The sequence below is a fragment of the Lutra lutra genome, chromosome 9 (assembly GCF_902655055.1).
Source record: "Lutra lutra chromosome 9, mLutLut1.2, whole genome shotgun sequence".
NCBI lineage: Eukaryota > Metazoa > Chordata > Mammalia > Carnivora > Mustelidae > Lutra > Lutra lutra.
The window spans coordinates 30,985,679-31,008,438 of NC_062286.1; the positions used below are offsets into that span (position 1 = coordinate 30,985,679).

At 35.5% G+C, this 22,760-nt stretch overlaps 1 protein-coding gene across 8 annotated transcripts in view; it reads left to right on the plus strand.

Moving 5' to 3' along the window:
- Positions 1-22,760, plus strand: part of RMDN2 (regulator of microtubule dynamics 2) — a 72,035-nt gene that overhangs the window by 15,708 nt on the left and 33,567 nt on the right. For 7 of the 8 annotated variants that reach the window (XM_047745047.1, XM_047745053.1, XM_047745051.1 and 4 more), the window contains 4 exons: positions 248-937; positions 13,799-13,973; positions 14,947-15,049; positions 19,128-19,188. In XM_047745047.1, coding sequence (XP_047601003.1) covers positions 248-937; positions 13,799-13,973; positions 14,947-15,049; positions 19,128-19,188 — 1,029 coding nt within the window. The remainder of the gene's footprint in view (positions 1-247; positions 938-13,798; positions 13,974-14,946; positions 15,050-19,127; positions 19,189-22,760) is intronic. The other variant, XM_047745055.1, reaches the window with a different exon arrangement.

The following is a 22,760-nucleotide window of genomic DNA, read 5'->3' on the forward strand; positions in this document are numbered from 1 at the left end:
TCCCAAGGTTTAACAGATTGGGCAGGTACTGTGCAAGTAGAGATAATCTTTTAGACTAGGGCATTTTTGGGTGGGGGGGTACATCTGTGTGACCCTCAATTCAACCGCCATAATTCTCTCATTCCCTATTGTTTCCATATCGATAAAGTAGATATCACTCTTCAGAAGGCTTGGCAGGTTTCCACCTCTGCTCCTTGTTTTTTTGTTTTTGTTTTTTTTCCCTCATTTGACACTTTTCTCACTCTAGCCGCAGCAAACAGGACCAGAACTTGCAACCGAATTATCCTGCAGATCAAGTTACTTCAGACCCCCTGTGGCATGAAGCTTCTTTAACTCATCGATCTCTTAATCCTAAAAGAACTCGTCTGTCTGCAATATGTAATGTCAATTCACGTAGAGGAAGTAAATATTTATCTTCTACTCACTCGTCTTTCTGTGGAAGAAGACATTCTTTACTTGCTAAACTTCGGAAAAGCAATATTTTCCCCGACCATCAACACAGTAGAGCTAATTTTGATTCTCAAGAAAAAAGAACCTTCTGTGATTTAAAATCTTCCTCAGACCATCTTGGCCTTAGATTCCAAAGTTTTTTCTCTGCCCCTAAACTCAGTATAATTTCCTGTTATGAGAATGCTAGTTTTTTTGATCTTCAATCAAGTGGTCAAAGCATCTTTAATACAGATGAAATTGAAAGAGTTTCTAAAAACTCAAGTATTTCTGGTGCTGAAAAATATCTAAGCTCTTGTTCTCCCGAATTTAACCTTACACATTTTATGAGTTTGGGAACAAGAGCTAATCCTTCAGCCCATCTACACACTGTTGGTGGAAACACTTGTCAACATAGGACATCAACCTTAGCTTCCCTTCCAGGTATTATTTCCTACACCTATCAACAAAACGAAACTGCCACCGATATTGAAGAAAGAGGCCAATCAAGGAAAGTTTCCCTTCATCCTGTTCTCAGAATCACCATACAGATCATTCTCCACCTGTGGTTCAGCATCATCCCTCTCAAAGAGTAACTTCCCCTGTTTTCTATAATGTTGGATTTTCTTCACTTTGTAAAAAAATGCTACTCACTTTATCCCACCTCAGAAGGACATGGCTTTAGATTCCTTTGAAGATAAAAACATGGCTATTGCATGTCATGATGAAGACAGATTTTCAACTATTGCAATTCCTAAAATAACGTTGCCACAGACTTTCCCCTCTCTTAGAAGAGTAGCTTAAATCAGAAAGTTTTCCACCAGGCACATTCTATAGAAATCATGGCTCAGCTCTCCTAAAAGTCTATCTCACCAAGCTTCACTGCCTTTTCAGAAAAAAAAGACCTCCACCTTGCAGTCTAAATTTAATTTTAATTGCTGTATGTCTTTGGAAAAATAGCTTATGACTTTATTGAAATTTAGAAGTCAAAGGTTATTAATCTGTTTAAGGCTTTTAACAGATTGACTGCTAACAGGTTGACCAGCCTCAGATTTCTGAATGATTATTGTAATATTTCTGTGATCTGAAAATAACCTCAAGCATTGGTATATGTCTTCTAGATGTGTGACATTCTCTGAGAGTTTTAACATCATCTTTTATCCTATTTTAATCATTACAGACAGTATTTCTACCTATGTCATCTATAGAGCTATATTCAGCAATTCACAAATTTTCATTTGTATCAACATTGCTAGACACATTTCTCATGCCAGATAGCCCAGAGACAGATGATATTTTTACTAATACAAGGATCAAGTTATAAGTAAAAAATATGATAATGGAAATTATTGAATATACTGAAACCAGGTATTTTAACTAAATTTTTTTTAAAGATTTTATTTATTTATTTGACAGAGATCACAAGTAGACAGAGAGGCAGGCAGAGAGAGAGAGAGAGAGAGGGAAGCAGGCTCCCTGCCGAGCAGAGAGCCCAATGCGGAACTCGATCCCAGGACCCTGAGATCATGACCTGAGCTGAAGAAAGCAGCTTAACCCACTGAGCCACCCAGGTGCCCTTAACTAAATTTTAATACACATTTGTGTGTTTATGTCTGAGACTTCAGAGGACTGTGAGATCAGAGGTAATAAATGCATACTTTAGTCTCAATTTTTCAAAATAAATATTTTTCAGATTTTTTCCAAAATTTTTACTTTAAAGATTTTTTAAATAAAAATTTTATTTTAAAAAGTACCTCCCAAAACTTTATTTTTGAGTAAATATCTTTCAGTTTTTTCCCACTATATTAAGGTCTATAGATATATTTATCAGAATAACTATTGAATAAAAAAATGCATATGGACAATTAAAAATACTTAAGTTAGAATATAGTTACTCTTTGTAGAGGAAAGAAATTGGCATTGTGTTCAATTATTTATCATGATAAAATGCCCCCTAAACCTGCATCATTGGGCCAAGATATTACTTTTACTTTTATGTTTTTCTCCAAGTTTTAGCATTTCTTGTAAAAAAATTTTTTCTACTTCATTTTTTTAAATTGTGGTAAAATTTACTGTCTTAACCGTTTTTAAGTTTAATGGCATTAAATACATTCATATTGTTTTGCAACCATTATCACCATTTTTCTCCAGAGTTTTTTTCATCTTCTAAACTGAATTCTGGACCCATTAGAATCACTCCCCCCTCCTCATCCGCCCCAGCCTCTGGCAACCACTTTTCTACTTTCTGTCTGTATGAATTTGATTCCTCTAGGCACCTTAAAGAAGTGGAATTATGTGGTATTTGTCTTCTTGTGATGGCTGTTTCACTCAGCATAATGTTCTCAAGGTTCATGTATTTTATAACGTGTCAGATTTTCTTTTTTAAGGTTGAACAGTGTTACTTTGTATGTACAGATCACATTTTACTTATTTATTCATCTGTTGATGGACACTTTTGTTGCTTCTACTTTTAGCCATTGTGAATAATGCTATGAACATGGGTGTACAAATATTTCTTTAAGACCCTGCTTTCAATTCTTTTTGATTGTCTATCCAGAAGTAGAATTACTGGATCATATGGCAATTCCATTTTTAATTTTTTTGAGGTACTGCCTAATTTTTTCCATAGCAGCTGCACCATTTTATGTTCCTCCAAGAGTTCATAAGGATTACAGTTTCCTCATATCAACACCAACATTTCTCTGTTTTTTGACAGTAACCATTCTAATTGGTACATGGTGGTATCCCATTGTGGTTTGCATGTCCCTCATGTTGAATGGTACTGCACATTTTTTCATGTGCTCATTGGCCTTTTGTATATCTTCTTTGGGAAAATGTCTTTTCAAGTCCTTCACCCATTTTTTAATTGGGTTGTTTGCTTTTTGTTGTTGAGTTGTAGGAGTTCTTTATATATCCTGGTTATTAACCCTTTATCAGATATATGATTCAAATCTTCTCTCCCATTGTGTGGGCTGCCTTTCACTCTGTTGATTATGTCCTTTGATGGCCAAAATTTCATTTTCATTTTGATGTCTAATTTATCTATTTTAATTTTGGTGTCCATCTATTTTGCTTCTGTACCCGTGCTTTTGTTGACATCCCCAAAATAGTAAATGATCCATTTTTTAGTTAATTTTTAATTTTTGCAGAGCCCAATGTCATTCTTTTGCATATAAATACCCAGTTTTCCCAACACCATTTGTTGAAGAGAGTACCCTTTCTCCATTGATTGGTCTTAGGACCCCTGTCAAAAATCATTTGACTATATATGTGAGAGTTTATTTCTGGGCTTTCTATTATAATGCACTGATATTATACATGACTTTATGTCAGTCCACATTATTTTGATTACTGAGCTTTGTAGTAAGTTTTAAAATCAGGAAGTGTGAGACCTCCACCCTTATTCTTTTTCAAGGTTGTTTTGGCTATTCAGGGTTCTTTGTGATTCCACATGAATTTTAGGATGGATTTTTCTATTTTTACAAAAAACATTGTTGGGGGGGGATTGCACTGACTCTATCAATTATTTTGGGTAGTACTGACATCTTAACAGTATTAGTCTCCAAATCTATGGCATGGGGTTTCTGATTTTGTCTTTAATTTTTTTTAAGCAATGTTTCATAGTTTTAAGTATATAAATCTTTCATCTCCTTTTTTAAGTTTACTACTAAGTACTTTATTCTTTTCGATGCTATTATAGTCGTTTTTATTTGCTTTTTAGATTGCTTCTTGTTAATGTGTAGAAACACATCTGATTTTTACAAGTTGGTTTATATTCTGAAACTGCTGAATTTGTTTATAATTCTTACAGTTTGTGTGTGTGTGTGTGTGTGTGTGTGTGTATGAAATATTTAGGATTTTCTACATTTAAGATCATGTTATTTGCTAAGAGATTATTTTATTTCTTCCTTTCTGATTTAGGTATCTTTTCTTTCTTTTTTTTTTTTGCCTAATTGCTCTGGCTAGGACTCCTAGTACTGTACTGAATAGTAGTGGCAAAAGGAGGCACTCTTGTCTTGTCCCTGATGAGAGAGGAAAAGCTTTTAGTCTTTCACCATTGAGTATGATGTTATCTTTGGGTTTCTCATATATGGCCTATATTATTTTGAGGTAGTTTCCTTCTATTGCTAGTTTGTTACACACTTTTTTTTTTAAGTAGGCTCCACACCCAGCATGGAGCCCAAGATGGGGCTTGAACACACAACCCTGAGATCAAGACCCAAGCTGATACCAAGAGTCAGATGCTCAACCTACTGAGTCATGAAGGCACCCCAGTTTGTTACTCATTTTCATCATGAAAGTGTGTTGAATATTGTCAAGTGCTCTGCTTTTTTCTGCACCAGTTGAGATGGTCATATGTTTTTCCCCCCTTAATTCTGCTAATGTGGTATATCATATTGATTTTTCATATGTTAAACCATCCTTGCATTTCCACTTGGTCATGGTGTATAATTGCTTTCAAATCTTATTTGCTAGTATTTCTTTCAGGGTTTTTGCATCAGTATTCATCAAAGATACTAGTCTAATTTTCTCTTCTTATAGTGTATTTGTACAGCTTTAGGATCAGGGTAGTAATGGCTTAATGGAATGAGTTAGGAAATGTTCCTTTCTTTTCAATTTTTTTTTGGAATTTGAAGAATACTAGTTAATTCCTTAAATGTTTGGTAGAATTCACCAGTGAAGGCATGTGGTCCTGGGCTTTCTTTTGATAAGAATTTATTGATTACTAATTCAGTCTCTTTACTTGTTAGATCTGTTCAGATTTTCTGTTTCTTCCTAATTTAGTCTTGGTAGGTTCTATGTTTCTAGGAATTTGTTTGTTTCATCTAAGTTATCCAATTTGTAGGCATGCTATCCTTCATTATATTCTCCTATAACCCTTTTTATTTCTGTAAAATTGATAGTGATATTCCTCTTTCATTTCTGTATTTAGTTATTTGATTTTCTGTCCTTTTTTCTTAGTCCAGCTAAAGTTTTGTCAGTGTTGTTGATCTTTTTGAAGAACCAACTCTTGGTTTCATTGATTTTCTTTTTTTTTTTTTTTAAGTTCTGTATATGTTCATTTCTACTTTAATCTTTTTATTTCCTTTCTTTTGCTAGCTTTGGGTTTAGTTTGCTCTTCTTTTTCTAGTTTCTTAAGCTATAGATTTAGGTTGTTGATTTGATAACTTTTTAATAAAAGCATTTATAACTATAAATTTCCCCTTACCACTGCTTTCACTATACTCTGTACATTTTGGTATGCTATGTTTTGCCTTCTTTTGATTCAAGATATTTTCTAATTTCCCTTGTGATCTATTCTTTGACTTATTTGTTGTTTAAGTATGTTATTTTATTTGCACATATTTATGATTTTCTAGTTTTCCTTCTGCCTTTGATTTACACTTTCATTGCAATCAGGAAAGATGCTTTGTGTGATTTTAATCTTTTAAAATTCATGAAGACTTGTCTTGTGGTGCATTATATGGTGTATGCTGGGGAATGCCCCATGTTCACTTGAGAAGAATATGTATTCCTCTGTTGTTGAGTGGAGTATTCTGTATATGTTAGGTCAAATTGGTCTCTAACGATACTCAATTCCTCTGTTTGCTTATTGATCTTCTATCTGGTTATTCTATCCATTATTAAAAGTGAAATATTGAAGTCTCCTACTATTATTATGTTACTATCTGTTTCTACTTTCAGTTCTATCAGTGTTTGCTTCAAATATTTAGAACCACTAATATTTAATGTATATATGTTTATTATTGTTACATACTTCTGGTGAATTGAGTCTTTTATAATTATATAATGTCCTTCTTTGACCCTTGTAAGTTTTGACTTAAAGTCATGTTGTTTGAGGTTAGTATAGCCAATGTTATTATTTACATGAAGCATCTTTTTGGTTTAATGTTAAGTTCTTCTTTCCATGGATATAATATCTTTGCCCATTTTTTAGATAGTCTTTAATTCCCTCAAATAATATTTTTTCGTTTTCTATAGAAAAGTTTAAAAAATGTGAATTTTTTTCCTAGGTGCTGTGTATTTTTCCTTTAAATGTTACATTTTATGAAATTACATTTTCTAGGAGTGCCTGGGTGGCTCAGTCAGTTAAGCATCTGCCTTTGGCTCAGGTCATGATTCCAAGGTCCTGGGATTGAGCCCCATGTCAGTCTCCATGCTTGACAGGGAGCCTGCTTCTCCCTCTGCCTGCTGCCCCTTGTGTGCTCTCTCTCTCTCTCTCTCTCTGACAAATAAATAAAACCTTAAAAAAAAAAAAAGAAGGGGCGCCTGGGTGGCTCAGTGGGTTAAGCCTCTGCCTTCAGCTCAGGTCATGATCCCAGGGTCCTGGGATCGAGCCCCACATCGGGCTCTCTGCTCCGCAGGGAGCCTGCCTCCACCTCTCTCTCTCTGCCTGCCTCTCTGCCTACTTGTGATCTCTGTCTGTCAAATAAATAAATAAAATCTTAAAAAAAAAAACATTTAAAAAAAAAGAAAGAAAAAGAAATTACATTTCTCTAACTTGTTTTATATATATAAGGGCATGATTCATTTTCAAAAATTGATCGTAAATGTTGAATAGCTTTGTTTACTTATCTGTAAATTCTGCTAGCATTTTTATTCTACTGCATTAATTTCAAATAAAAACAGTTCTATTTCTTCTTTCCCAATTCTTTTTTTTTTATTTTATTTATTTATTTGACAGAGAGAGGGAGATCACAAGTAGGCAGAGAGGCAGGCAGAGAGAGGGGGAAGCAGGCTCCCTGCTGAGCAGAGAGCCCGATGCGGGCCTCGATCCCAGGACCCTGAGATCATGACCTGAGCTGAAGGCAGAGGCTTAACCCACTGAGCCACCCAGGCGCCCTTCTTTCCCAATTCTTATAATTTTTTATGTTTTCTTTTAATATTGTGCTAACAGAACCTGCAGTACATTGTTGAATAGAAGCAACAATATCGAACATCCTTTTCTTTTTTTTTTTAAAGATTTTATTTATTTATTTGTCATAGAGAGAGAAGCGAGAGTGAGCACAGGCAGACAGAGTGGCAGGCAGAGGCAGAGGGAGAAGCAGGCTCCCTGCCAAGCAAGGAGCCCGATGTGGGACTCGATCCCAGGACGCCGGGATCATGACCTGAGCCGAAGGCAGCTGCTTAACCAACTGAGCCACCCAGGCGTCCCTCGAACATCCTTTTCTATTTCTTACTTTAAGGAGAATGCTTTTAATGTTTCATCATTAAGTGTGAAATGTATATTATAGTTTTGGCATATAAACTTGTGTTCAGAAGTCCCCTTCTACTCCTTGTTCATGGGTCTGCTATTTCCTTATCCTAAAATGAATATGAATTTATTGAGAAAAAATTGGTAATCACTGAAATGATCATCTAGTTTTTCTCATTCTTTCTGTTGTACTAAAAAGAAACATTTTAATATTAAACTGTGCTTGTAATTCCTGGGAGAAATCCAGTTTGGTTATGATGCATTCTTTCATGTTTGTTACAGTTTTTTTGATATTTTTGATGTCTTTGATTGATATTTTGCATCTATATTTATGTGTGAAGTTCATCTATAATGTTCATTTCTTATACTATCCTTGTTTGATTTTGGTGTCAGTTTTACCAGCTTCAGAAAATGAGCTGAGGGGTGTTCCCTGTGTTAGAATTTCTTAGAAGAATTTGAGTTAATCTAATTCTTTGGATATTTGGTGGAATTCCCCATGAGAGAAACTTCTTTTCTCTCCCAATCCCTGTCTCTGTCTCTCTCTTTCTGTGTGTGTGTGTGTATGTGTGTGTGTGTGTTGAAATAGATATACAGATTCTGGCTTAATTTATTTGATAGCTATAGGATAGTCACATTTTTTTCTTCTTTCTTATAAAAATAAAATCTTTATTGAGATATTCTTCATATGCTGTAAAATTCACCCCTTTAAAGTGTACAATTTGGTGGGGATTAGTTTATTCACACTTAGTTGTATAGCCATCACCACTATCTAATTACCAAACTTTCATCATTCAAAAAAAGGCCATGTACCCTATATCCACTCATTCTCTAATTCTCTGCATCTCCAGGCCCTATCAACCATTATTCTCACTTTCTGTTAAAATGGCTTTGCTTATCCTGTACATTTCATGAAGTGGAATCTTACAGTATGTGGCCTTTCCCTTAGATGATGTGTTCAAGGTCCATTCATGTTGTATCACCCATTAGTACTTCATTCCTTTGTATTACCAAATAATATTCCATTGTTCACTCATTTTGTTTACCCATTCAGCAGATGAAGGGTATTTGGGTTGTTTTCATTCTTTGGCTATTATGCAATAAGTTTCTATGTACATTCCTACGCAGGTTTTTGTATGGACATGGTCTTTCTGTTCTCTCAGATGTGTACTTAGAAGTGTAATTGCTGAGTCATTTTGTAATTTGCTGAGTCAAATTTGTAATTTGCTGTTAAACATTTTGAGGAACTACTGTATTGTTTTCCAAACTTGATGCACCATTTTACAATCCCATCAGCAATGTAGGGGGGGTCCCAGTTTTTCCACATCTTTGTCAACATTGTTATTGTCTATTTTATTTTAGCCATCCTAGAAGGTGTGAATGAATTAATTATTGTGGTTTTGATTTGTATTTCACTAATGACTAATGATATGGAGCCATCTCTTCATCTGTTCTTTGGCCATTTTGTTATCATCTTTTGTTGAAATATCTATTAAGTCCTTTTTCCATTTTTAAATTGAATTATTTGTCTTTTTATTATTGAGTTGTAAATCTATTTGTGTACTCATTAGATATACATCAGTATATTTGTCAGCATACTTGTTAGATATATGTCAGTATATTTCATTTGTAAGTATTTTCTTCCATTTTTAAATTTTCTTTTCTTTTTCTTGATGAAGAAAATTTCCTTTAAGCACAAAAGTTTAAAATCTTATATAAAATCTATTTTATCTACTTTTTCTTTCTAATATTTACTCCTGTGTTTTCTTCTAAGAGTTTTTTAACTTTAGCTCTTACATTTAGGTTTTTGATCCATTTTGAGTTAATGTTTATATATGGTGTGAGTGAAGTTCCAACTTATTTCTTCTGCATGTGGGTATCTATTTGTCCCTGTACCATTTGTTGAAAATAAAATTGTATCATCCACTTAGTTGTCTTAGTATTCTTGTTAAAACAAATTGACCATAAACATAAGGGTTTGTTTCTGGACTCTGAATTCTTAATAGGTCCGTAATCCTTATACCATATGTCTGTCTTCCTTATGCCAGTACCATCTTTACTACTGTGGCTTTATAGTAAAATTTGAAATCTGGAAGCATGAATTCTCTTTGTTCCTCTTTTACAACATTATTTTGACTATATTGGGTCCCTTGCATTTCCACGTGAAATTTAGGATCAGCTTGTCAATTTCTGAGGGAAAAATGTTGTCAGCTGAGTTTTAATAGAAATTACTTTGAATCTGTAGATAAATTTGGGGGAATCCTGCCATCACAACTAAATCTGATTCATGAGCACAAAACTTCTTTTCATGTACTTAGATCCTATATTTAATTTCAGCAATGTTTGATAGTTTACAGTATATAAGTCTTGCACATATTTTGTTAAATTCAATCCTAAGAATTTTATTCTTTTTTTAAAAGAGTATTTATTTATTTACTTATTCGAGAGAGAAGTGGGGGACGTGCATGAGTGGGCAGTGGCAGAGAGAGAGAGTATCTCAAGTAGACTCCCTTTTGAGTGTAGACCATAACCCAGGGGCTTGATCTCACCATCCATGAGATCATGACCTGAGCCAAAATCATGAGTCTGACACCTGACTGACTGAGACACCCACGTGCCCCAGAATTTTTTTTTTTTAATAATATTGTAAGTGAAATTGTTTTCCTCATTTTTGTTTTTGGATTGTTTGTTGCTAGTTGTATAGAAATACAATTGACTTTTATAAGTTGATCTTGTATTTTGCAATCTTGAACTTGTTTATTGTAATAGCTTTTTATGGATTTATTAGGATTTATACGAACGAGATGATGTCATCTGTGATTAGAGATAATTTTACTTCTTTCTTTCCAATCTGGAAACTTTTTATTTCATTTTCTGGACTAACTGGTTGATTTTCTCTTGAGCAGTTTTAGCCAGTTATATTTTTCTAGGTGGTTGTCTTTCATTCCAAGTTTAAGCCTAAAATTGCTCATGGTAGTCTGTTTGTTTATTTATTTATTTATTTATTTATTTTTGAAGATTTTATTTATTTATTTGACAGAGAGATCACAAGTAGGCAGAGAGGCAGGCCGAGAGAGAGAGGAGGAAGCAGGCTCCTCACTGAGCAGAGAGCCCGATGTGGGGCTCGATCCCAGGACCCTGGGATCATGACCTGAGCCGAAGGCAGAGGCTCAACCCACTAAGCCACCCAGGCGCCCCAGTAGTCTGTTATTTAAATCTATGCTCTGTCTATAGTAACAATGTTTCATTCCTGATGCTGTTTATAATGACTCTGCTTTTCTTTCTTTTCTTATATTCTCTTATGTATGAGATGTATCTTTTTAAAATTCTTTTTAAACTTTATGAAATACGGAGTACATGTGGAAAAACATACAAATAACAAATACCCAGACGGATTTTTCAAGCTGAATACAATAGTAAAGTCAGCACCCGGATTTAGAGACAGAATATTTTTAGTACCTCAGATATTCCCAACATGCTCTCATCCAGTCACTCCCTGGCACCAACAGGATAACCCATCTTGATTTCCAAATGCATACATCAGTTAAAATTATGTTTTTACTTTATCTAAATGAAATAATACACCATATGCCCATTTGTGTCTAGCTTCTCTCAGTTGATATTAGCTTGGGATACTCATGCATATCGTTGTACGTGGTTGAAGACCATTTATCCTCACTGCTAAATACTCATCCATTGCGTTAATATACCACAATATGTAAGCTCCCTATTCCTCATAGGCATTTGGTACTTTCCAGTTATGGACTATTATGATTGGATAAACATATGTACACATTTCTTTTGGGTATATACCTAGGAGCGAAATGACTGTGTCCATGGAGTATGTGTATACCAGCTTTAGGATATATTGCCAAACATATTTCCAAAGTGGTGGTTCTGATTTTTGCTCCCATCAGGTATGTATAAGAGCTCCATTGGCTCCACATCCTCACCAACTCTTGGTGTTTTTTGTCTTTTCATTTTAGCCGGTGTAGTGGGCATGTAGATGGAAATGTTTCAATTATTTTTAAATTTGGAGGTTTTCTCACCTACTCTTTAGTGTTGATTTCTAACTTAGTTGCATTGTGAACAGAGAATATGGTCTACACAACAGATTGTTTGTTACCATTTGTGGCTTGCTTCGTGGCCTTGTGTATGTGGCTGTTTTCATAGATATTCCGTATGACATTGTTTTTCTGGGGCTCAATGTGTAGTTTTATATATGTTAGTTGGATTTGAGCTTATTAATTTTGGCACCTAAATTGTATCCTTACCTTTTCTTATACTTTATCAATTACTTAGACTGTTATGTTAAAAATCTCCTGTTCTCATAGTGGATTCAATTTCTCTTTGTAGATGTTAATTTATGTTTTCCGTGTATCTGAGACTTGAGTTTTTAGATGCATAGACGTCTCAAACTGCTCTTTCTTTATCATAAATTGAACCATTTAGCATTGGTGTCCCTCTTTAATGCTTTTTGCTCTAAAGAATATTATGTCCGATATTAAAATAGTTACTTCCTTTTGGTTATCATTTTCTTATATCTCAGGTACATAGAATAGCTCTTGCAAACTCTAAGGACTGGTCCATGCATGTGTCACTTTTAGTCATTTAGTTAGTTATTGTGAATAATGTAAAAGCATCCATGAAACTACCTCCTAAAACCAAGGATAGGACCTAGACAATAATCTTCATCAAACCATTTGGCTCCCCTGCCTTCCTTTATCTGAAGGTAACAATTACCCTGAATGTCTAATCTATATTGTTCATTCCTTCTTTTTTTAATATCATTTCATTGCAGGTGTGTGTATGTTCCTTAAGATACACATTTAATTTTGATTGTTTTTATGGAAAGGGGATTGTGTTGTATATAGTTTTAAGAGCTTATTTTTCCACTTAATAAGTTTGTCAAGATCCCTTCATATTTTGCTCATCACTGTATTTCTTTCATTTTGACTGTTGTATAATATTCATTGACTCTTTGATGGGCATTTAGGTTGTTTCCTGGTGTTTGAAAGTACTGCTTTCTCTATTATACATATCTTTTTTTGCACATATGCAGGAGACCAGATTACTGGGTCCTAAGGCATGTGAAAAATTCATGATTACAAGATAACTCCAGAGTGCTTTCCCAGCTGGGTTCACCAGTCTGCATTTACATCAGATCCTATGGATTGACTTCATGCCCAGCATTTGATATTATCAGACTTTTTACATAATATCTCCCTGTGGTCTTTATTTGTATTTCTCTGTTTCCTAGTGAACATTGAACATCATTTCTTATGTTTATTGACTATATGTATTTTCTCATTTGGGAAAGTCTATATCTATCAAGCATATTTCTATTGACTACACTGCATCTTTTATTATCTAATTTTAGAAAAACATTTATGTGTTCTTGATATCAATGTTCTCCACATGGATATGTTGCAAAACATCTATTCCTGGTTTTTAATTTATGTTCTTATATTTTTGAAATTGTCTTTTGATTAGCAGCAGTTTTTTTTCATTTTAATATAACTAAGCTGATTAGTCACTCATAATTAATCATTTATAGCTAATTCTTTCATATCTTGGTTAAGAACATTTTTTGCTCTGGGACACCTGGGTGACACATTCGGTTAAACGTCTGCCTTCGGCTCAGGTCATGATCCCAGAGTCCTGAGTCCCATATTGGGCTCCTTGCTCAGCAAGGATCCTTTTCCTCCCTCTGCCTTCTGCTCCCCCTGCTTGTGTGCTCTCTCTCTCTGACAAACAAATAAATAAAATCTTAAAAAAAAAAAGGAAAAGAAAAATCTTTTGCTTCTAAGACTGAGAGATATTCACCTATTAATTTCTACTTAGAGTTTAGAAAATTATTTTTAACACTTAATTCCTTTTATCATCCTGAGTTAATTTTATAATATTATATTGTAGAGATTCAGTTTCATTGTTTTCCATAGGCATAGCCATTTTTTTCCTGGCCCTTCCCTTCCTTTCCCAGTGATCTGACAGCCGAACTCCATCACACACCACAGCTCCATATGTGTGCCGATTTGCTTCATGCCTCTTTGATTTCATCAGTCACTCATCTGTTCTTGTATTCATAGCATACTGGCTTGTATTTTAAAAGAATCACTCTGGCTATTATAATATAACTTCCAAGAGATTTGATCATTATTTATTATTTCTGAATTTTAGGTATATTACAGCTAATACTGACACAGAAGAACAGAGTTTTCCAGTCACTAAGGCATTTAACACACACATAGAGGAGTTAAATTTAGATGTCCTTCTTCAGAAGGCTGATAATTTACGTATGAATGAATGTAGCAAGTTGGAGAGTTTCGAACTACTTTGTGATCACAAAGAAAAGGTAAGAGATACGAGACAATAACGTTTGTATAATTTTGATTTTTAATTTTACCTGCAGTCCCATTCCTGTTATGACTGTAACAATTGTGTTACCTAAATGGTTGATGCAAAATTTTTCTATAATCTAACTGAAACTTTTAAAAAGTAAATTATAAGAGTTTATGAGGCTCTGAGATCATGAAAATGAGAACCGGAGATAAGATTATACACACCTATTTTTATTTGATTCTTATTAATTTGCCATATTTGATATGTACTTTATAACATAAAGAATATGACCTACTGCTTCTGTTGGGGCAGGAAAGCTACAATTTTAAGCTGTCTTAAGAGTTATTAGTGTAACAACCATCAGTTTCAGCATGGACATTTTTCAACATTTAACGTTGGGCTGAATTGAAAAAGCCCATACCTCCCACTACTACCACCAAAGAGAAAGATAGAAACAAGGAAAGAAGGAAGGAAGGAAAGGAGGAAGGGAGGAGAGGAGGGAGGGAGGACATCTTTTCTGTGAGCAATTTAAGTCTTAAATCCTTCGTCTGAGGACTTAGCAACTCCAAACACAAAGATTGTGATTGTATTTGTAGGTAATTGAGGTTAAAAATGTGACTGCTCTTTTGAGTATATATGATTTGTAATGCTCTCTGAGGCATTATATTGAAGGTAGATAACTTAGAAAGGAAAATAAAAAGAGGGAAAACTCACCAAGTCTGGCCCCTGTCCCTTCTCTCTTCCATGTTGGTGTAGAGCTAGTGTCTGCATAACCTTCCTTAGTTTTAAGATCCAAATGCAACACCATATTAAATCACATTTTGTAGCCATGAATATTTGAATTGAAAATGTTGTATGTACATGAAGGGATTCAATCATCCATAAATGTCAGTTCACCTGCCTACTTTTTTAAAAGTTGCAGGGGAAAACATTTATAGTCTTGTCAAGTTATTGAGTTAATCTAATATACAGTTCTATCTTTTCAGTTTAGAGATGAAATAGAGTTTATATGGCGGTTAGCTCGTGCTTATGGAGACATGTATGAGCTATCTACTAACGCAGAAGAAAAAAAACATTATGCTAATATCGGTAAGTATTTTGTAAAGATTGATTATCCTCAGGTGACAGTCATTATCTGTAATAACCCATTAATGAATTTTAATCAAATTTAAATCACCTTAGCTAGAACCAATATGTTTAATTTATTTTAATATATCCTGTACTGAAAAATATACTTAGTCTAAGGACAGAAAGGGTTTTGGTTGTTTTTTTTTTTTAAGATTTTATTTATTTATTTGACAGAGATCACATGTAGGCAGAGAGGCAGGCAGAGAGAGAGAGAAAAAGCAGGCTCTCCACTGAGCAGAGAGCCCGATGCAGGGCTCGATCCCAGGACCGTGAGATCATGACCTGAGCTGAAGGCAGAGGCTTTAACCCACTGAGCCACCCAGCCCCGACAGAAAGGGTTTTTTAGGGCTAAAGTATATATTGTTTTAAATGTTTGAGCATATTAGAATAGGCAACTGAAAAACTCAAATTTCAGATAATAAAGTTTATAAAATCACAGAAAGACAAAACATTCAGAGGTAATATTTGAGGAGCAAAAGAGGCAGAAGATAGTTGTCTTCCGTACAATTAAAATAACCCTCCCTGATTACTATAAGGTAGAATTTCAGGGTTTTTTTCAATGCTTTTTTTACAAAGTTCATCTTGATAAAACAAGATTAGCCTTGAGTTGATCGTCATTTATGCTAAGGCATACAGTACCCGGTTGTTTATTATACTGTACTCTATACTTTTTTGCATATTTTTGAAATTTTCCATAGTAACAACAAAAGAAAAACAGCCGGGATGTCAAATATTTATATATATAAATAATAAATATATAAATATAAGTATATAAATATATATTAAAATATATATAAATAATATAAATATATATATCTCACCTTGACTCTCATTAAATATCAAAACCCTTTCTTGCAAAAAGCCCTGTAGTTGCCATTTCTCTGAGCTTCAGCATAGTAATCTGACATCAGAATTTCTTTAATTCTTCTTTTATTCCAAACCTCCTCTTTTCCTACCTTTCTTTCTCTAAGATAGCATAAGGAAGAAACAGCAAAGCATAATGATACCACAGACCTCATTCCAGTCTCATTCACTGTCATTTTATTTATTTTTTTTTAAGTTTTTGTTTATTTATTTGACAGACAGAGATCACAAGTAGGCAGAGAGGCAGGCAGAGAGAGGAAGGGAAGCAGGTTCCCCGCTGAGCAGAGAGCCCGATGCGGGGCTCGATCCCAGAACCCTGGGATCATGACCTGAGCCAAAGGCAGAGGCTTAACCCACTGAGCCACCCAGGCGCCCCCACTGTCATTTTAATTTCTAAGAAGGTAGTATCTTCAAACTCCTTGTAATTACATTCCTTCCATTTGTAGATTTCCTCCTCCAGTGACTTTTGCACAAAGAGAAAAAACTGATTTGTGTTTGTATCTACTGAGAAAGTCATGGGATATCCATGTAAACTGTTTCAACATTCATCGGTATCAGACACTTTTTATTTCCTGTATGCACTTGCCCTACCCTGGGCATCGAGATTCCTCCTGTGTGTGATAGGAAGTAGAAATGATAGCAAAATCACATGTTCTCAGACCCTAGACGAGCCGACTGCTTTGTTGGGGAAGCAGTATTATTGAAATAACCGTACATAAAAGGAAACAGATGGAAAGCCATTGTGAGGAAAGAGAATGCAGGACTTTAAGAGTAATAACAGCAAGGATATGATGGCAGGGGCTGGGGGGTTGAGGCAGGGAAGGCTTTCCTGGGGAAGTAAGAGTCTCTCATAGGTGAAATTACTTGGGATCTCTATTCTTAAATGTAGTAGAAGTTTGAGTTAATGAATGAGGTGGTAAAAATGGAAAAAGAAATGGGCTGGAGGAAATTGGGGGACAAAAATGGAACATAGATTGGAATAGGATCTATTTTAAAAAGAAACATTTATGATGTCATGGAAAAGGAGCGAAAGCCTCAAATGCATTCATTCAGATACTGAAATATATTAAAAAATAATTCTTTTTCCTCTCCATTTAAGAAGTATTTATTGGAAATTACCATGTCCAGGAACAATTTTTTTTTTTTAAAGATTTTATTTATTTATTTGACAGACAGAGATCACAAGTAGGCAGAGAGGCAGGCAGAGAGAGAGGAAGGGAAGCAGGCTCTCCGCTGAACAGAGAGCCCGATGTGGGGCTCGATCCCAGGACCCTGGGATCATGACCTGAGCCGAAGGCAGAGGCTTTAACCCACTGAGCCACCCAGGCGCCCCTCTAGGAACAATTTTAAAATGAAGGGATGGAGGGTGAGAGAGAAGGGAGAGAAGAGGGAGGTGAATGTGATTAAGATGATGCTACATTAAGGAACTTGCTAGAAAGATCAACATTGAGGCAGCCCATCATACTTCAGGGTTCAGGTAGTGAGTACCTGGGAAAGGCAATGACAAAAATAGGCTTGAGCTGAGACCAGCGTTGGAGGACACTGGAGCTCCACATGAGGGAAGAGGAAGTACTGAATGTTATTCCCTATAATAGTGTATTTAAATTTTTTTTTTAAATGGTGCGGGAGGTGGTGCCTGAGTGACTTAGTCGGTTAAGAGTCTGCTTTTGGCTCAGATCATGATCCCAAGGTCCTGGAATCTAGTCCCGCACAAAGGGCTCCTTGCTCAGTGGGGAGCCTGCTTCTCCCTCTCCCTCTGCCTGCCCCCCCCACCCCACTTACTTGTGCTTTCTCCTTCTCTGTCAAATAAATAAATAAAAACTTTAAAAAAAATTAAAAATAAAGTTGTTGTGCCAGGGGAAAATGTGATGGCTGAGGAGTGCAGAATTCTTTCCGTGCCCTCTCGCTGGGGTGGAGCCTTACACAGGCCTCTTTTGACGTACTCTGATCGTAATTTGTCTTCCAAACAAAATATGAATCTTATCTCTAAAGGAACATTATTAAATTGTCAGAATTAAAAGACCAATGTAAGTGTCTCAAATAGATCACAAAGTATGATGTCCTAAGGAAAACAGCTTTCCTATTGAACTTCTGCTGGATCAGTGAGGCTACAGAACCCGCCTGCCTACTACCAGGTGTCCTTTCCTAGTCTCAGGGTAATGGACTCTATTTCAGGCTTGTGGTTGTGCACTCAAAGCTATTTTTGCTCATTTGGCCAAGGAGGTAAAATAATTGATTTTGTTTCTAATATTTAGATGTACGTTTAAAACTGCTTTTCAATCATTTACTTAAAAATGATTTTAAATATATGTCTACGATTCAATGTCAGTATTAAAACACTTCAATGTCAGTATTAAAACACTTCACTTTGTAATTTTTTCTGGTTTTGGTAGATTTCTACACAGGATGGTTTTCTTCATGGATAGAGCTATCAAATACAGAGTGTACCACCTTAACATATTAACAAATAGAATGGTTTTAGAATAAAAGATCCTTATTTATAAAGATTATCTCAACCACTTATTTGAAGAGCATTTCACAGATCCCTGGATATTCTCTTCAAGGCAACAGCAAAAACATGGACCAGGGGAAAAGGAGACGGCACAAGACAAAGCAGCCCCTTTTAGAGAAGAATCTTCAGAATGTTCAGTTTTGTAACAAACGTTTTGACTTTTCAGGCCAATAGACAAACCTCTCTCCAAAGCAATTATGACATTATGAAAAGCGATCCTAAAACTAAGGGAAATGATTTGGAATGATTATTTATGTACAGAGCCTGTTCCCTGGGAAGCCTTCCCTTTAGATGGAGTTAGCACTCTGTCCTCTGCCTCGCTCTCTCTTTCTTCATCTTGCTTTTAGTTTCTGCATCCATTTTCTTTGCTTTCAAATAATGATCAAATGACTTTTCTTGCACTTGGTTCCGTCACTTAGTCCAGTGGACCTAAACTTGAGCATACAGCAGAATCTCTAGAGGCTAGTTAAGACAGATTGCTGAGCCCAGACTTTGTTAGGGAATGAGTTCTCCCTTGTAGTCCCAGATTCACTTTTCTAACAAGTTCCCAGGTGATACTTCCAGTCTTGGGACCATATTTTCGGAACCACTGACTTAATTCAATAATCTACTCCTCCACCAACTCACGTGAAAGTACTAACTGTAAGTACATTTGTCTTTCAGGAAAGACATTAGGGGAGAGAGCTATCACTAGAGCACCCACGAATGGACATTGTCATCTGTGGTAAGTACATAGAACTTCTGTAGTCTTTTTAAACCTTCATATGCCTCTGTGTAAGTTACAATTGATTTTTAAGATATTATTGACCTGTTTCACCTGTCACATTCACTGAAAAATATATTTAGTAGATAGCACAGTAACTGTTTTTATTCTCGTGTATTTTATAGTATGTATATTTTAATATATTCAAAGTAAACTTTCACTGAAGATTTCATAGGTGAATCTACCAAGTGCAGTGCCTTTGAATGTGATAAATTCTAATTAAATATAATTTAATGTTTTGTTTGAAAACAAATATTGAATTGATACCATGTTTCTAAATGAAATGTAGGAAGAGTGCTTCAAAGAATAAAAGACTGTCACTCATTTCTTTTACCTTAATGAGTCCATGTGTACAAATTCTACATGTCAAAGAGAAGCCATTTTTAATATAAGGAATATAAGAAAGCTCAAACAAAGGGAATTTAATTCATTGGGTAGGTGAATATCCTTGGGGAAACAAATTTATTCTTGAATGCATTTTGTTTTGGATCCTTTGTATGTTTAGAATTATAAAACACAAATAAGAAATATATTGTTTTAAATTAACACTCTTTGGTTGCATTTTTCTTTAAGATTTTATTTTTTTACTTATTTGAGAGAGAGAGAGAGAAAGAGCATGAGCAGGGTGAGGGGCAGAGGAAACTCCCTGCTGAGCAGGGATCCCAGGACTCCAAGATCACAACTTGAGCAGAAAGCAGATGCTTCACCCACCAAGCCACCCAGGCACCCCTGTGGTTGCATTTTTACAACATCTTTTAGTTCCTTGCATTTTTACAACATCTTTTAGTTCCTATTCCAATTACAGCAATACAGGTACTTCAGGTGCTAGGAAGATAACAATAGTAAGTTAATTTATGACCCTTCTCTCAGACCTAGGTTTCCAGAAACCTACCGCTCTTCGGGATTATTTTTATTCTTCTGGAGCACTTTTAGGCAAAATCTCTCTCACAATGGCTCCCTTTCTGCAGGTCCACATTTGTCCCACAGGAAATTCATTTTCATTCCACTGGCTAACTCTGAAATGCAGACCCATTTTCTCAAAGCAGAGCTGTTTCTTTACTCCGCCACCAGCAGGGGGAGCTCCACCCACACGCTCATCTTTAAGCTTCTCTGCTTAGGAGTCAAGGACATTTTTTTATGTCCCCTAAGGGACACAGGCCAAAGTAAAAACAGGTCTTTTGATCTGCTCTCACTTGGCTTAAGATGAGGTGCAAGCCTCCCTCCTGCCCCCTTCCATGAGAAGGTGGGAGTCAGAGCCCACTGTCCACCTATCTGCAAGAATCCTTCTTTACCTTCTCTTCTATAGCCTGGAGAAGGGCGCAGGGCTGAGCCCAGCAGAACCCGTCAGTCATTTCCTTAAGGTGTCCTGCACGGTCAGTAGAGCTTCTGGCTTTAGGAATTGGAGCACCTAAAGTGAAGTATTGTTCTATGCCCCTGGTCCCTCTGCCACAACTCTAGCAGAAAGGCAGTTTTGCAGTTAACTTCCTGGTACTATCTTTAAGATCATTTCCCCAGTAAGTAAGGGTCTTGGCTATCATTTCTACAGCCAAATAGACCTTCTCATCTAATTTTTACATCAGTATTAATAAATGAACATAGGAATGCATTAAGGTACTTCTGTTCTTCTACTTTTAGTTGTAACTGTAATGAATTTGTATTGATCAAGACACACACTCTTCATCTCCTTTGATACTGAAGGTTTGGGAGCTGGTTGACGAGGTTTAGATGAAGAAAGAACCCCAAAGCCCTACTTACTCTTACCTCTGAGCTGCTCCTCCTCTCCCTCCCACTGCATTGCTCTTCCTCTGTTGTCCTTTTCCTTCTCCCACACATAGATCTGCATCCATGAAAAATCACATTTAAAATATACAGTGGATTTCAGTCCTCAACTTGAGGGCATTTATCTATGTAAGCTTCAAATTTTCATAGAGGAATTTTTATAAGTCTTCCCTGGGGGCTACATAAGTACCTTGACATCTATCTTGTAAGAAGAAATTATCCGTAACTCTGCCCTCGTATCTACCGGGTCTGCTGTACACTAGTCCAGCTTCTTTGCTTTTGTTCATCTTATTTCACTTTTTGTTGTGAACAGATTGCCTTGTTTATAACTATGGTATTTGACTCCAAGTTTAAGTCTTATACACACACACACACAGAGTAGTCATCCAACTGTGTTGCACATGTCATGTTCAGTATCAGTTTTAAATTTTTTAAAAAGTTAAAATCTAATCAGTTGGTAAAATTTGATAAATTCAAATGTCAATTTTATCTTAGTTCTTAGAATATATTATATTGTATGTAGTGAATACAAGAGTTTTCATTCAATTAAATAGTAGAGGCTTAGGGTAATGATAAAAGAAATTAAAAGTTTGACTTGAGAAGCAGTGGTTAAAATTTAGGTTAACTGATTCCATAATTAATTGTAATAAAAATATCATAAAAAGTCTTTTTTGGGGTGTTGAGACATTTTCTCATTCATTCAGCGTAAATGACAAAGTACAGTCTGGGGCCGACTGCCTATTTTCGTAAATAGTTTTATTGGCTCACAGCCACACCTATGCATTTGTGCACAGCAATGAAGTTTAATAGTTGCAACCTTGACTGTCTGACCCCAAAGCCTAGAATGTTTGCTACAAATTCTGTTGTTTTTGTTGTATCCAGTCTAAAATACTTCTAGAACCGAGAGAGTAAAATCACTGTGGATTTAGTTAGCCCAATAGGCCTGACCTTAATTACAACTAATGTCTTACATATTTGTTGTGCTCTACTGTTCACAAAGTATATCCAAATGTTTACAGCACACGAGTCACAGAGCAACCTGTTTCCACTTTATAGATAAGGATAAGCCAAGTAGTGTGTTTAGGGCGTCTGTTGTGGGGGGTATATGCTGATTAGTAAGCAAGAGTCACACAATAAATAGAAAAACAACAACCAGATCTCTTATTCCTAGATACTCAGTATTTTTTCCTTTTACATTATTTTTCTACTGCTTTCCTACAGTGTAAATAGCATTTGCGCTGAATAAGAAGTATGCAGGGAAACTAATGGGGTAATTTTAGTAGTTAAAGCAGGAATGTCATTTATTAAAGATATATTCAATATCAATGCAAAGAAAATCGGAATTTTTGTCAAAGTATGTACTGTGAGAATGACCTCTAGATGGAGGTAATGGACCATGTTGTGAATTACCGTTCTTCAGCGTTCCGGTCAACTTGAGACGGTTTAAATTACATGTTTAAAGATGAACAGCATAAAAGAACAAAAACACGCAGACACACAGAGACATAAGTGGAACTGATTGCCAAAAAAAGAAGTGATGATCCTTTGAGGTCAGGTGAACTTTGAACTTAGAATATGTAGGAAGATAAGCAATATTTTAGACTTTGAAGAAACAGACTTCAAGGGGTGCCTGAGTGGCTCAGTCAGTTAAGCATCCGATTCTTGATCTCAGCTCTGGGGGATAAAAAAGAAAGAAAGAAAGAAAGAAACAGACTTCAAAAAAGATTATGAAAAGCATTAAGACTGATTATTTA